This window comes from Neophocaena asiaeorientalis, unplaced genomic scaffold (genome assembly GCF_003031525.2).
Source record: "Neophocaena asiaeorientalis asiaeorientalis breed wild unplaced genomic scaffold, Neophocaena_asiaeorientalis_V1.1 scaffold607, whole genome shotgun sequence".
Taxonomy (NCBI): Eukaryota; Metazoa; Chordata; class Mammalia; order Artiodactyla; family Phocoenidae; genus Neophocaena; species Neophocaena asiaeorientalis.
In genome coordinates, this window is record NW_020173405.1 from 818,159 (window position 1) to 833,975 (window position 15,817).

At 54.0% G+C, this 15,817-nt stretch overlaps 1 protein-coding gene across 6 annotated transcripts in view; it reads right to left on the reverse strand.

Moving 5' to 3' along the window:
- GTF2IRD1 (GTF2I repeat domain containing 1) overlaps window positions 1-15,817 on the reverse strand; it is an 80,345-nt gene that overhangs the window by 37,704 nt on the left and 26,824 nt on the right. For 4 of the 6 annotated variants that reach the window (XM_024747192.1, XM_024747189.1, XM_024747188.1 and 1 more), the window contains 6 exons: window positions 10,434-10,481; window positions 9,461-9,526; window positions 8,168-8,351; window positions 2,621-2,670; window positions 2,345-2,401; window positions 838-921 (listed from right to left, as the gene is read on the reverse strand). In XM_024747192.1, coding sequence (XP_024602960.1) covers window positions 838-921; window positions 2,345-2,401; window positions 2,621-2,670; window positions 8,168-8,351; window positions 9,461-9,526; window positions 10,434-10,481 — 489 coding nt within the window. The remainder of the gene's footprint in view (window positions 1-837; window positions 922-2,344; window positions 2,402-2,620; window positions 2,671-8,167; window positions 8,352-9,460; window positions 9,527-10,433; window positions 10,482-15,817) is intronic. The other 2 variants (XM_024747190.1, XM_024747191.1) reach the window with 2 other exon arrangements.

The window sequence follows — 15,817 nt, forward strand, 5'->3', positions numbered from 1 at the left end:
CTGGCCAGCTCCGCAGGGCCCTCCTCTCCCCCAGTGCCTGCCCTTATGCTTTGGCTTTTGGCTCCTTCTTATATCTATCTATCTACTTACATATATATACATATATATATGTGTGTGTGTATATATATATATATATATATTTTTTTTTTTTTTTTTTTTTTTTTTTTTGGCTGCACCGTATGGTTTGCAGGATCTTAGTTCCCTGACCAGGGCCCACGGCAGTGAAAGCACCAAGTCCTAACCACTGGACCGCCAGGGAATTCCCTTGGCTCCTTCTTAAGACAAGCCTCAGGGCCTTTGCACATGCCATCACCTCAGCCAGAATGCCCTTCCTTCACACTCTGCTTGATTCCCCATCGTTCAGTTCTTTCTTCCAAGAGCCCTTCCCTGGCTTCCAATCTAAGGAGAGCTATTTTCTCTTGAGCAGCCTGCTCTTTTCCTGCATAATCATGGGACAACGCCTCACTGTCGCTGGATTCTGGGTAGAGCCGTTCTATGTCAGTCTCACGTCACTGGTCTGCAGGGTCCCCTGAGGGCAGGGACTGCGTGGTTTTTTTGTTTGTCTGTTTGTTTCTGGCATGTGGGATCTTAGCTCCCCGACCACGGGTCGAACCCGCAGCCCCTGCAGTGGAAGCATGGAGTCTTAACCACTGGACCGCCAGAGAAGTCCCCGTGAGACTGCGTGTTTTCTTCACTCCCTTTTCCCCAGTGCCTGGCACACAGTAAGTGCTCAAGACGTATTTGTATGCAGGTGAGCGGTCTTCCCAGAGGAGACCACGGCCAGAACCGGGTTGCTCCTGCCTCTCTTCCCTCCCGCCAGGGTGTCCCGGGGCTCACCGTATTTCTTATTGAACAGATCCTGGACCTGCTCCCTCAGCGTGTTGGCAATGTCGATCCGTGAGAGTCTGGCATCATAATTTTCTGCAAAGTGAAAAACAATTACGGATTTGGGCTGTTAAATGAAAAGGCATTTGGTGACTTTAAAGGAATATGATTTCCTAACTATGGGGAACTCCTTCTCAGGCAATTATCAGCTCCGTGGAGTGGGCCCCTTGGAGTCCTCCAGCACTAACTTCTTGACGGAGACGTGTGTTTTTTCCGGAAGGACGCACACAGCGATGAGTCGGAAATTAACTGTTGACATTTGAAACCCACACCAGTGAGCCAGCCCTGGAGGTGAGAGACGCCACGGAGGGGAGCAGCCTCCTGCGTCACCGGCGGGTGGAGTGGGGCCTCGCTCAGAGTCAGGCGGGAGGCAGGAGGCAGCGCGGGGACGTGAGCTCAGCGGACAGGGCGGCCCCGCGGAGGCAGGAGCCGGCCTGGAAGCTCCCCGTGGTCACTCATTCACCCAGAGGCTATCGCTTATGGAGCCCGCATGCCAGCACCTGCCATGAGACCCCTGGACGAGCCCCCGGCCTTGGGGAGATGAGAACCTGGCACTGCCTTGTGGGAAGAGAGAGGTGGAGGATGGAGGAGGGAGGGGTGGGTCTCTGGCTGGTCGGACCCCAGTCTGCTAAGAGGGCTGAGTATGAGGGGTCACGGGGTGAGGTGAGAGACGGAACTCCCCCGTCCCAGAAAGTTCCGGCTGCCCAGGAAGGAGTTGAGAGGCTGGGGGGTAAGCAGGTGCCCCTCTGGGATTTGGGCTCCTCCACCCACAGGGGCTGGCCCTTCCTGCCGCTGGTCTGGCTGACCCCACTTTCTCCTCTGGGTCACACTGACCACCCAGGACCCACATGGGGAGCACCCACCCTAGGGGACTCACAGCCACACCCTAGAGCTGCCCCGACGTGCACGTGGACGGCTGCTCTCAGCCACCGCAGCCCCTACCGATACTACACTTGATCTTAACCAAAAGGTAATACCCGCCTCCACTGTGGGGAGGGAGCCTCCCCTGTCAGTCCCTGGCCCCTCCCTGCATCAGGCTTCCCCCATCTTCCACGCCTCTTCCTCCACGCTCATGTCCTCCCACCCCTCCTTGGCCCAACCAGAGTTCTCCTTCTTGGGAGAGTCCTCCCTGCCCTCCGTGACCTCCTCTCCTCTGATTTCAAAGCACTAAGAGCACGGCCGGCTGCCTAATACGAAGCGGGCAGGTCAGCTGCTTCCCCAGACGGACAGCAGGCTGGCTCCCGCGCCCTGTACCCCCGAACCCCCAGCCACCTTGCAGAGCCTCTCACTGGGGCTGGCAAACTCCAGCCCTGCCTGGCTGCCCGCCGGCCTCGCTCAGACCCCGGGGCCCTGAGGTTGGCGGCCAGCCCCTCCCACCCCTAGCCTGGCCCTCCAAACCCAAGCCAGGTCAAGGTCATGGCACTGGGACTGCGGACCCCATCCTGAGCTGCAACCTTACCTTGAAAGCCCTGTCTCTTCAGGCTCTCGTCCACAAGAGGGTCCCCGGAATCCCTCTCTGGGGGCGGGGGGGAGAGAAGCCAGGGTGAGCAGGCAGCTCCTGGGACCCGGGACAGAGGTGGTATCTGGTGGGGGCAAACCCAGCAGGGAGGGCAATGGGGGGATGCCAGGGTAGACGGGACCAGGACAGAGGAAGCAGGAGGAGGGGCGATGGCAGAAGCCTGGGACCCCTCCCACGCCCGGCCCGCGCCTCGGCCCATGACCCTGCGCAGGGTACCTTGGCTGTCTGTGAGGGGCTCTTTGACTCCTTCGGTGAGCAGCTCAGGCCTGCAAAACACAAGTGGGGCTATCACCAAGGTCCCTCCAGGGCTCCCCGGTACTACCCAGCTCTCCCCCTGGGCCTCAGTCCGCACATCTGTGCAGTGGGCGCTCCTGGCTCTGGACAGTCAAGGTCTGGGGTTTCTGCCTCCCAGGCAGCTGTCCTGCTGACCCACATGTGTGACCTGGGGGCTGCGCTGGGCTCTGAGGATCCAGCCAGGAGCGAAACCAGCCTGGTCCTGGCCCGGTGGAGCTGAACCCCTCACTCTCGGTTCCAGGATGCATAACTGCCACTGGCCAGGGTCAGAGCACGTGGTCTGGGGGCCTTCCTACAGAGCTGTAGACACAGTCGGGACTGACTGTGGCAAGATCCTGGTGTAGGGAAGGTCCAAGGTTTCTGGCTGACACCATTTCACTCTGGGGTCGGGGCCTCGGGGACCAGACCCAGCTTTACACTAATGTCTGTATCCCTGCAGACTCCACAGAGCCCGTCCTCACATTAGGTAACCCGCCCGACATCCTTGAGGTAGGCACTGTTTCCATCATCCCACTTGCAGGAATGGGAGACTGAGGCATCGGGAAGGTGAGTAACGTGCCCAAGACCGCACAGCGAGAGGGGCAGAGTTCAAACTAGGCATCCCCTCCTCCTTGCCTGCAGCCTCTCCCGCTGAGGGACCCCTCCCACCCCAGGCCTGTTTTCTCATCTGAAATGGAATAATAACGCTGCCCTGGCTCAGAGGGGAACGGGCCTCATAAATCCATACTTGAAGACACAACAGGACTGCAGAAAGCACTCTGGCCTGGGAGCCCTGCTCAGTGCCTGTGGGGAAATCATTACCTTTTCTGGGCTTCCGCTTCCCCATAAGAAGGCAGAGAGGAAGTGATGGGGGTTCTAAATGTAGTCTGAGGGCTTTTCCAGCTCCTGAAACTGTGATCTAAGGCAGGGCTGTGCCTCCTCCCTCCCTGGCCCTGTAAGCCCAGCTCTGTGTCAGGCACAGATGCCCGCTGCCAGGAGGGACACCAAATCCTCATCCACTTGATGGAGGGGGTGGTGCCCTGAGAGTCTGGCCTTTGGCCTCACTCCCAGGCAGGGTCTCCTGTGTCACTGCTTGGATACCCCTGTGAGGAAAAGCTCAGCACCTCCCCGGGCAGCCTCACCTACAGACTCATCCTCACACTGAACCCTGGTCCAGCATCCCTTCCCTTCGAGAGATATGAAGGAGTGATTCTGGTACCTGTTGCCCCCGCCATGCCCTGCCAGCCCTCCTCTGGCCAATGTGACCTCCCCAGTGCCCTCAGCCTGCCATTCAGCCCAGACCCCCGCCACCCAGACAGGCCTGCTACAGCTGGACAAGGTTGCACCAAAAATGGGGCACTTAGAATCAGTGCTGTATAATGTAGCTTGTCTGGTCTTCAAGCCACTGTTATCAGCCAGACCTCTTGACCTCTAGGGAGAGGAGGGGGGCTGGAGACAGTCCAATCACTTGGCCAGTAAACCAGTGAAGGCTAGCAATGAATTCCAGTAAAAGTGTGGACACTGGGGTCGGTGGAGCTGCCTGGTTGGTGAACACACTGATGTGCTGGGAGGGTGATGGGCCCTGATTTTGCAGGAAGAGGGGATGGAAGCTCCACGTACAGTCCCTCCCAGACTTTGTCCTTTATGTCTCTTCATTTGGCTGGTCCTGATTTGCATCCTTTCTATAAAACTGTCATACAGTAAGTCGTGCTAGTTAATTATCAAACTTGGGGAGGGGTCCTGGGAACCCCTGAATTTCCAGCCAGCTGCTCAGGAGTGTCGGTGGTCTAGGGACCTTTGAACTTTAGCTGATGTTGGAAGTGGGGGTGGTCTTGCTGGGGACTGTGTCCTGAATCCGTAGGGTCTGCTAAGTCTGGGAGGTCGGCACCAGAACTGCCCTGCAGCGCTGCAATCAGACAGACCTTCTGCCACTCCTCCCCTGGACCTCAGTCTCCCATCCGTGTGAATCCACCCATGGTTTTAAATTTCCCAAGGTTTTGTTTTTGTTTTTGTTTTTTTTAACTTTGGAGAATTTGATGAAAGCAAGGGACCCTATTTCCAGAAGAATGCACAAAAGAATATGAAAAGTTTGGATACATGTTTGTTCAAGAATCTGGGTTAAGAATGTTTTTTGATCAAAGATTGAGAAAGTTTGATTTGATTCTGTGCCAGCTCTCATCAACTGGCAGCCGCTGTCTGGAGGCTGTTTAGAAGGATGTGGAATTCAGGTTTAGGGGGAAATCAGTCCATCAGTGATATCCCCTCCAAGTGCTGATTTCTCATATATATTTTTATAGGCTCACTGTGTTTCAAAATAAGGTCTTTAAATGAGGACATTAGGGTGGGCCCTAATCCAATCTGACTAGTGCCCTCATAGGGAGAGGAGATTAGGTCACAGAGAGATACCAAGGATGTGTGGACAGAGAGAAATGGCCATGTGAAGACTCAGCAAGAAGGTGGTTGTCTGCAAGCCAAGGAGATAGACCTCAGGGGAAACTAACCCTGCTGACACCTTGACCCTGAACTTCCAGACTCCAGAACTGCAAGAAATAAATTTCTATTGTTTAAGCCACCCAGTCTGTAGTACTTTGTTATGGCTGCTCTGGCAAACTAACATATATATATATACACATACGAACATACGTAAGACACACACACACACACACACACATTTATACTTTATTGAGATGTAATTCACTCTTTAAGGTACACGCATCAGTGGTTTTTAGTATATTCACAAAGTTGTTTATGCAGCCATACTTCTAATTCCAGAACATTTACATCACCCCCCAAATACATATTTTTTAGAAGTAAGATTAATGAGAAGTGGCGATTTTTCACTAATATTCCCAATAGTAGTTTTGGCTAATTTTTTAAATGAAGAATAACAAAATAAATATACTCAAGTGCTCCATCTCTCTTCTCCAATTATCTCTTAGAATCACCCCAATTTACCGTTGCGGAGCACAGGCTCCGGACGCGCAGGCTCAGCGGCCATGGCTCACAAGCCCAGCCACTCCGCGGCATGTGGGACCCTCCCATACCGGGGCAAGACCCCGTGTCCCCTGCATCGGCAGGCGGACTCTCAACCACTGCACCACCAGGGAAGCCCCTATATATATATTTTTAAATGAACTCCTGATACAGGCAACCACGTGGATGAATCTCAAAAGCTGAGTGAAAGAGCCAGACCCAATGAGATGCACAATGTATGATTCCATTTACATGACATTCTAGAAAAGGCAAAATGGCAAAAATAATGATCAACTACCAGGTCGCAGGGTCTGGGGTAGCCAACAAAAGGGCACAAGGGAAGCTTGTGGAGTGATGGAAGTGTTTTGTATCTTGATGGTAGTGATGTGACAGTGTGAGTTTGCCAAAAATCAAAGAGTTGTGCATTTTAAAAGGGTGAGTTTTACTGAATGTAAATTAAACTTCAATAAACCTGATACAAAAAACACAACATCTTAATTGAGTACCTACACTGTGCCAGGTCTTTGCTAAGCCTTGACCTCCAGGGACACCCCCTAAATGGTACAGTGTGCCCCATTTAACGCCCTGAACAACCTACCCAAGGTCAGGGGCAGTAACAGGAGGAGCTGGACTTAGACCCAGGAGCCTGCCAATCACCCAAGGGCTTCCAGTTCTCAGTCTGAGGGGGTGGATGAGGCAAGCAGTCCCTCCTGAATGCTGACAGGTTCCCATGTTCTGTCCCTACCCCGACCTCTCTCCTGAGTCTGACCCCCGTAAATCCACCTGCCAACCCTCTCTGGAAGGCCCCCACGCACCTCAAACATAACACACAGCAGACTCACATCCCATGTATCAGCAAATTCTACCAGCCTCATCTTCAAGACACTGTCTGAATCTGACAACTTTTCACCATCCCACCCCTAACTTTACCTAATCCAAGATGCCACTGTGTCCCCTGGGCCAGGAACAGCCTCCTCACCGGTCCCCGTTTCTGCCCCTGCCCATCCTCCTCAAAAACTTCCGGTGAGTCCTCGTTAAATTTGAAATAAAATCCAGACTCTTTAAACCAGTCTAAGACCCTGTATGATCCAGCTCCTGCTATCTCTTGGGCCTCGCCACTCTCACTCTTCCCTCACTCCCCCTGCACCAGTCACAATGGCACCTTGCTAGACTTCAAACACACAAGGATGTCCCTGCCTCAGGGCTTTTGCACCTGCTGTTCCCGCTGCTTCAATGCTCTTCCATTGCAAATAATTTGCAAACCTTGCTTCATTAAGTCTCTGCTCCAAAGTCCCCTCCATGGACAGGTTCCTCCTGCCCCTCCTTCTTTGCCCCTTTAACTTGCATCATAGCATTTATCTCTACCTGATACTATATTGTGATTTAATTCCGTGAGATCAGCCAACTCGAGGGCAGGACTCGGTGGCATTTGCTGCTGCATCACTCCTGGAACATGGTGGGCACTCAAGATGTATTTGTGGAAGGAAGGAAGCACGTGTCCACTATTTGCATCTCCTGGAGCATCACCCTCTCTGCTTCTCCTGGCGCAAACCAGGCCCCATGAGAGAGCTCCCTGCTCCGCACCCCAACACCAGCCTGCCACTCGAGGCATGAAGGACACTGTGAGTCTCCCAATTTGGGGGCCATCTACTCCCCCAGGGAGAACAAACCCTTAAGAGTCTCCTCTTTCTTGTCACTTCCAACAAAACCAAAAGTAAATTTATAAGACATCGCGTTAATACACAGAAGCAAAAAAACAGAAAACAGGGCTTCCCTGGTGGCGCAATGGTTGGGGTCCACCTGCTGATGCAGGGGGCGCGGGTTCACGCCCCGGTCCGGGAAGATCCCACATGCCGCGGAGCGGCTGGGCCCGTGAGCCATGGCCGCTGAGCCTGCACGTCCGGAGCCTGTGCTCCGCAACGGGAGAGGCCACAGCAGTGAGAGGCCCACATACCGCAAAAAAAACAAAACAAAACACAAAACAGTTCACCCCAGGTCCTCCCTCATCTTTGAAAAATTTAGTAGCTACCTCCATCTCCTCCAAAGGGACTTTATATCTGAGCTGGCACACAGGCTGGATACACTGAGCTCCCTGGGTCCTCGCTGACAAAAATTAGATGCTCAAGGAAACAGAAGAGACCCAAAATGCCAATGCCTGATTTTCCAGTCCTGGGGTCATGGGGCATTGTCCTCAGCCTGGATGCCCCCTGGCCCAGAGGATGCTCAGAATTATCCAGGAGATCAAGCTGGTGGGTGTTCTCCCATTCTACACCTGGGTAAACTGGGGGCTGTTCTCGTGGGACTGAGAGGGCGTTAGTCTAGTTGCTTAAGGTCCTTCAGGCCTGGGCTGGGCCTGGGCAACCTAGTGCCTGCTCAACTGAAGCCAAACCTCATCGATGCCCTATTTTTTTTTAAAAAAAAGCCTTCCCCAGTCTGAAGAGGAAGATGGCTACTTGGCGCTGCTCCTGGGTGCCAGGCAAGCCTGGAAGGGCTCCCGTGGACCCGGCCGGGCCTTACCTCTTGATGACGAACTGGATGCTGTTGCTGGCCTCCAGGATCTTCCGGAGCTTGGCGATCCCGAAGCAGTTGGGCCTGCGGAGGGAGATGCCTTCAGGCAGCCCCACCACAAACAGCTCCTCTGGGTACATCAGGAACTTGGAGTAGGGCACCTTGACAGGCTCCGAGATGCCAATGGCCTTGGCTGCAGAGATACGGCTGCTGTAGGGCCACCCGGATCTATGGGGCCACGAGTCTCAACTCCCACCTCCCATGTCTGCATGGGGGGGCCGCAGGTGCTGGAGCCCTTCTGAAACTTAGCCCTTAGTTGAAACCTCCTGACCCTCCTGAGGTAAGTACTGGTAGCCTCAGGCTGTGGGTAAGAGACCCAGAGCCCAGAGGGGATGTGACCTGTCTCAGGTCTCAGAGCCCCAGAGCTGGGGGATGTGAACCCAAGTAAGTGGGGTCCCCAGACCTATGCTCAGTTCATGCCCTCATACCCTGGCAATGCAGGAGAAACTGCTGACAGCTGGTGAGATCTGGCATTGGCTCCACCCAAGTCCACTTGTCCCCGTGCTGCCAGAAAGGCCCTCCAGAGGGTCCCCCTGCCACCATAAATAACCCCAACCCCCTGCATGGCCCAACACCACGCCTTGGGAACCAGAGACATCTGAGGCCCAGGCCAGGCACTGCCGCTCACGAGTTCTGGGGCCTAGGACAAGCCACATCACTTTCCCAGGCCTCGTTTTCCTCACCTGTAAAATGGGCATTAGGACACAGGCATTTTGTGAGATGGGATGGGAGAACTCATGTGAAGCACCTCGCCAGTGCCTGGCCAACCACAAGGGCTGAATGAAGAGTAGGCTTCTCCCTGCCTCCCTGTTTTCTTTCCTGGTCTTTCTAGTAGAAAAGACCTTGTTATCCATCTGTCCTCCTGAGGACCCTGAACGAGGGTGTCTGTGGGTACAGAGGGGCAGTGACAGCAGTCAGAGTGGCCTCTGTAAGCTGAGGCTGAGGCAGACCATGAGTGAGTGTGAGCCTGTTGAAGGAGGAGGTGGGGACGCTGCGTTTCAGAGGGTGGGGTTCTCTGGCAGTGCCTCAGTCTCCCAGAGAGGGAGGTCTAGAACTGAGGAAGGGGCAGGATGGCAGGCCCTGCGGAGCCCTGGCCCTTTCCCAGTTGGTCCCAGCCCCTCCGGCCCCTCCCTCCTCTGTCTCTGTTCCAGGAGCAGCTGGGATGGGGGGTCAGGCCCTCTGAAAACAGGGCAGCTGGAGGGACGCCTGGATGCCCTCAACCCTACCCGGCTCCTCGCTCACCGTATCGCGTGTTGAAAAGCAGCTCCACCTGCTTCCGCAGAGGCCGGATCACGTCACCATGACTGTCTGAAAGGCAAAGAACAGTTTGGTGAGCCTCCCCAGTGGCAGCAGGACCCTGCTTCTCAGCTCATGTCCTAGGTCTGCTGGCACCAAGAATGACCCTGTGCTGGGACCTTGGAATGGGGAAGGGTAATGGTGACAGGTAACCTACTTCCTCAGAAGTGGCTTCCCTGCAGACAGGTCCACAATTCTGGGGCTCAAATACCTGCTTGTGAAATCGGATCTAGGGCATTACCAGGACTGAATGGAAGGTTTTGAGGCCTAAGAATGACCATGGTCCTTTCTACGTGAATGTCACTCTAGACCAGCACCGTAAGGGACTTTGCTAGCTTGTGAACTCTAAGCCTGCAAATTGAGTATGCCGCCACTAGGTGGCAGTGGATGTTGATTAAAACCTCAGAGTTCCTCCCCTGCCAGGCTGGGTTTGGGATTGGGAAAGTGATGCTCCTCTCCTCTGACACCCACTCATTCCGTTCCAGGGGTGGAAACAGACCCATCCTCACCTTGATCTCCCTGCCTGTCCTACTCCCACCCTCCGCAGGGTGGGAATGAGCAGTGTTCCTGAGATTGAACATGTCTATTGGACACAAAGCCAATTTTGTGCTTTCAGGCCTAAATTCGACTTGCTCAGGAAGACTCAGCCTTAAAACCTTTGTGGAAAGAGGCAGGGTGTATATAAAAACAAAGTAAGAAAGGCTTACAATTTCCTTTACCAGAAAGAGCTGCTTCTACCTCTGACCGTGTACCTCTTAGTTCTACAAGACAGGTCTATAAACCTCCTCCCAACTCAGGCAGCCCACAGGACACCCACCCCCAAACCCGGTGTTGGGAAGAGACAAAAAGGAGATGCAGGACTGGGGAGGGGAGGAGACGTGGGGGGGGGGGGAAAAATGGGGGGTGAACAGTGCCTCACCCTCCACAGGCCTCTCCTCAGGCCGCGGGTCCTCGCTGGGGCCTTTGTCTGAAAAAGAGGGTGCCAGGCAGCCATGTTCATCATCTCCTGCACCACCAAAGTCAGGGCAGACAGGTGGGGAACGGCAGGCCCAGACTCTGGAGCACGGCATGGTGACTCCCAGATGGGATCATGGACCCCAATTTTGCACAAGCACCTGCCCTCGCCTCCATGTGAGCTTCAGAGACCAGATACCCTGTGACATTTGGTAAACACCCCGTGGAGACCAGCCCTGCACCAGCCTGTCCTTCCATCTACTGACTGCCAGGTTCTGTTCTAGGCATTGAGGACACACGGGAACAAGACAAAGCCTTGTCCTCCTGGTGTGATGTCAAACATTACATACGATGCCAGATGGCAGTGATGCTGTAAAGAAAAACAGAGGGAATTCCTTGGCGGTCCAGTGGTTAGGGCTCCACGCTTCCACTGCAGGGGGCAGAGGTTCTATCCCCAGTCAGGGAACTACGATCCCACATGTCACGTGGCATGGCTGGGTAAGGGGATGGAGGAAAGGCAGGTGGGGGCGTGGAGCCATCTAGGGTCACGTGGTCCCAGCGCATCTGACAAGATGACACTGGCTCTGGTCTGGGCACAAGAGACCCAACCTTGTCCCCAGGTGCCCGTCCAACACGCAGCAAGGTCGTGGCACAGTGAACAACAGGGGAGGTGAGGGCTCAAGCTATACAGGGGAGGGGTGAGACTGGCCTTGGGGGGCCGAGGGGGGGTACACCTGGGCTGGACCCAAGTGTCCAGGGAAAGCAGTGGGGTGGGAGAGGGACACAGGCAGGGAGGGGGAAGTGTGTGTGGGGAGGGTGGTGGCAAACTCAGAGATGGCGGATTTCCGCAGCAGGATGAACTCCAAGTGCGGACAGTGGAAGTGGGGTGCAGGGGGTGGGGCACAGGCCGACCGGTGGGCTGCAGGGCCTCCATCAGCAGCAGCTCTTTGGTGCCAAGAGCTGGAGGAAGGCGTGGGGACTTTCAACACTTGAAAGAACCAGAAGGAAACTGCGACTTAGGAAGTTTGCTATGCGTTTGCCAGGTGCTTTCCCAGGCAGGGCTAACCCTTAAACAGCCCTTCTCAGCCCCTGACACGAGGCTGAGCTGGTGAGGGTTGGAGAAGTCGGACCTGGGTCTGCTCTTGGCCAGCCAGTGGAGAGGATGCTCGGTGATGAGGGATGCAGGGATGTTCCAGATGGGATCGTGAGTGGGAGGGAAAGGGTCTGATCCTGGGAGAGCTGCCCATGGTCAAGGCCCACTCACGGACGGAGGGAAGGAGAGCCTGCATCTGGGATTGCCAGACAAGCCTAAGCCTTGGGGCTCAGCCCGGAAGGCTCTGGAAGGTTTGATCTATGCTCAGCCTCTGATTTAAAAAGGGCCAGGCCTGAGCTTTCGGCCTAAATTTTCCTCATGGCCATAGGTACACTATGGGCAGGTAGATGCTGGACCCACCTGACTCTGCCTGGAGGCTTTTTTCTGGCTGTGGGAGCAGACCAGCAAGGTACAAGAGCTGGGATCAATGCCTGGAAACAGCTCTCAGCCAGTGATGGAGGGCAGATCACCAGCCCAGCTCCCAGCTTGCTCAGCTGCGTTAACTCAGGTGTGTGATTTACGTGGGCTCCCGTGGTCCCTCAGCTCAGCTGCCCACAGGGGTGACGGGCCTGACGGCACTGCTGTCCTGTCCAGTCCCCCTTCGTACCTGGACTGCCCTTCCCGCACTCTCCTCCCAAATGAACGAAGGCCCCTGTCTCAGGGGAAGCCCCTGGGGGATCCCAAACTCACCAACTTCATCTTTGCCATTTCTAGACAGAGAGGGGCAGACAGGAGGAGAGGAGTCCGATGGGGACAGAGGGACAAGCAGTGCTGCCAGGGAGGGTTCCCTGAATCAGGGAGCTGGATCTGTCTCAGGGCGGAGGGAGATGCCCAGATGTCACGGTGGCAGCACCGATCAAGTTCACGAAATGGCTTGAGGGGAACAAGAGGGGAGACCAGGAAGTCTGTCCCCGCTCTGAGCTGTCCGTGTGTGCAGGGCCACCCCCAGGCGGTAGCAACAATCTGAGAGCCAGGCAGGAGATGACCGGACCCAGACACCCACAGGGAACCAGCTCAGCTCTGTGGTTCCACTAAGGAGGGGTTTCTGCCAGCCTTCGTTGTAGGACCCTGAAAACAGAAGGAAGCGGGGCCGGGTCCTCTCCCGGGGGGCGGAGGGCTCTTTCAAAGGCAGCAGGAGATGATGACCTGTGTACTTTGGGGGCCCTAATTCCAAACGTGAGAAAGTTGCCTGCTTTCCCCCCCACCCCCTGGCATGGCGCGGGGCTACTTACCCTGAACAAACCCGTCCATGTGCTCACTGCCTCCCCATTTTCAACCTTGGTAAACGATCGAGGGCATGACCAGAGATGCCCAAGGCACCAGGTGAGCAAACGAGGGATGATTTGTACAATACAGTAACACCACCAGTTGGGAGAAGCCTTTCCAATAGAAATGGCACCATGCTGGTCCACGGTCCCCCAACCCCAGGGGCCTCCACAGATCGGGACCTCCTTTGGTCTTCTTTTTTTTTTTAATTATTAAATTTATTTATTTTTGGCTGCGTTGGGTCTTCGTTGCTGCGCACGGGGCTTTCTCTAGTTGCGGCGAGCGGGGGCTACTCTTTGTTGCGGTGCGCGGGCTTCTCATTGCGGTGGCTTCTCTTGTTGTGGAGGACGGGCTCAAGGCGCGTGGGCTTCAGTAGTTGTGGCCTGAGGGCTTAGTTGCTCCATGGCATGTGGGATCTTCCCGGACCAGGGATAAAGCCCATGTCCCCTACACTGGCAGACGGATTCTCAACCACTGCACCTCCAGGGAAATCCCCCTCGGTCTTCTTAATTCTGCTGTGAATGCAGCCAGGTGACATGCGACTTCTTAAAGACCTGGCCACGCTGTCAGCTCATGCTGAGCCTTTGGTCCACTACACTCCCCACACAGTTACCGGACTGCTTCCAATTCCAGTCATGCCCAGCCCGTGCCTGACAATATTCTTTCTTCATTACCAAGGTATTAAAAGCACATCGCAGCTGATTTAGGGAGTGACAAAGATAGATCACTTAACCTAACATAGCTACTTTTTTGATACTTTCCCCCCACCCAAAACAGTGATCATGTTTTCAACACAGTTGTAAACACCATCAGATTTGTGTCTTCTACAGTCTCCCTCGTTGCCTCTTTTTAGTGGCTAATAGTCCATCAGGAGGATACTGTTAACAGTTCCCTGACAGCTGGACAAGCTTTTCATGGTCATCATTAACGCTGGCACCAACATCTCTGTGCAGAAAACACTGTTCACATCTCAGACAATTTCCTCGGACTGGGTTCCTGCTGTACGTAGCGGGGAGGGGGTGGTGGTGCTCATTTTCACGGCTCTTCAAGCTGACACATTTCTCTAAAAAGCAATTTGCCCATTTGCGTTCTTACCGGCACCAGGTCTGTGCCCATTTCCCCATGCGCTCAGCCAAAGTTCTGTTCAGTTAAAAGGTGCAAGAGATGCCCCTTTGTTCAAGCCCGTTTCTCTGTGGCTGCATGCGTTTGTTTACTGTCTGTCTCTTCTTCTGTGGCAGGTACTGAGATGTACTTACTACTCAGATCCCCTTCAAGGAAGAGCTTGTTGGCCTAGCAGCGGGGAGTGTGGTCAGCGGGCAGCTGCCCCTTCAAGGACTGCCCTTCCAGGGTGGCCCGCATCTCGTGACTGACTGAGGTGGAGGTATAAAGGCCAGGATATCCAGTGCAACTGGGAGCAACTCTGAGGGGCCTTTCTGGCTCCGAGCTCCCCGTGGGGTTGGTGGACGTGTTGCTGCAGCCAGATCATGGCTTGCCTTCCCCCTCGGCCCCCTTGTGCTTCTGTCCCCTCCCTTACATAGGTGTTGATCCCAACGGCAGCCCCTGATAAACACCCCACACATTAAACTCCATCTCAGAGACTGGGCCCCAGGGAACACAGCCCATGACACCCGTCCTGGGGCTGTGAAGTTTTCTTGTGCGGTTCAGCCCAGTGTTCTGGTCTGTCAAGGCCATGGGGAACACCATTCTCGGATGGACTGACCATTCCTCCCCAGGGATCTGCAAACTGCATAATCTTGCTGCCTAAGGTCCCTTTAATCCAACTAACTGACAAATGTTTGAGGAAGGACCAAGCCCTCCAGGACAACAGGGGAAACCTTCCCCATGTGGAGGCTGGGGTCCCCCTGCAGCCCTCCCTTTGTTTGCTTGAAATTCAAATAACTTTTATTTAAATTGAAAACAATACTTAAAACTGCACTTAGAGTCAAAATCCTTTTGTTTATAAAAATCATGAGAAGCTTCCGCAGCCGGAGGGTCATCTGGAGATCTCGATGTCGTATGAGCCAACTCAGTCCTGTGGATGACGCCACACTGGGTCCCCTCTGATGGCTCACAGTCGCCCATGTAGAAATCTGTTCCAGAACTGTGCCTGGGACTAACGCACGGTCCACCTGTTTGCAATTGGGGCAAAACCTCATCTCCAAGTCTGTCTCTGTTGTCAGCTCATCTGTGTCCGCCGGGACTTCTCACGTCCTATGCGTGTCTTAGGTATTATCCATAGATCACACGCATCCCAGCTCTGAGGACCCTTTATATCTCCTTATTGAACTGGACTCCCAGGTCCTCCTCACTCTTTCCTGTTTCCAGACCATTCTCCCTGACAGAGAAGACGGAAGCAGACGAGGAGCAGAGATATTCTGCCTTTATTCTGTCACCAATTAACGCGGCACCACCCATCTGGGCCTGTAGGAAACCTTATTTATTTTTCCAGTCACTTGTTTATTTTGGGTAGCGGAAATGTTAAAAAGTGCAGTAAAGCATACAGAATATTACAACGAACACTCATGGACCTATCAGCCGGAATGAATACACATTAGCATTTTGACATATGTGCACGCAATTTTTAAAAATGAAACATTAGCAATGCTATTTTTACATCTCCAAACTTATAGAAATGCTATATTGCCTATATCCTTCTGCACTTGCTTTTCACGTCGAACATCATGAGATTTCTTCACACTGTTCGTTTAAATACACCTACTATGCAATACATACCCCTCTCCCCTCCTAATCAAGCCCACACCAGACATCACAGGCAAGGGAAACAAACTCCAGCCATCTTCCTAAAGTTTCCTGCCCTGGCCCTGCATCCCTTGTTACAGAGCCTTCCAAACTCAAATCATCTAAGTACTAATATCGTTTTCTGCCATATCCGCAAACCTTCTATAATTTACATACTATTTGTCTTTATAATGATTCACTTAAAAATTTTTTTATTTTTATTTTTTGGCTGTGCCACGCGGCACGCGGGA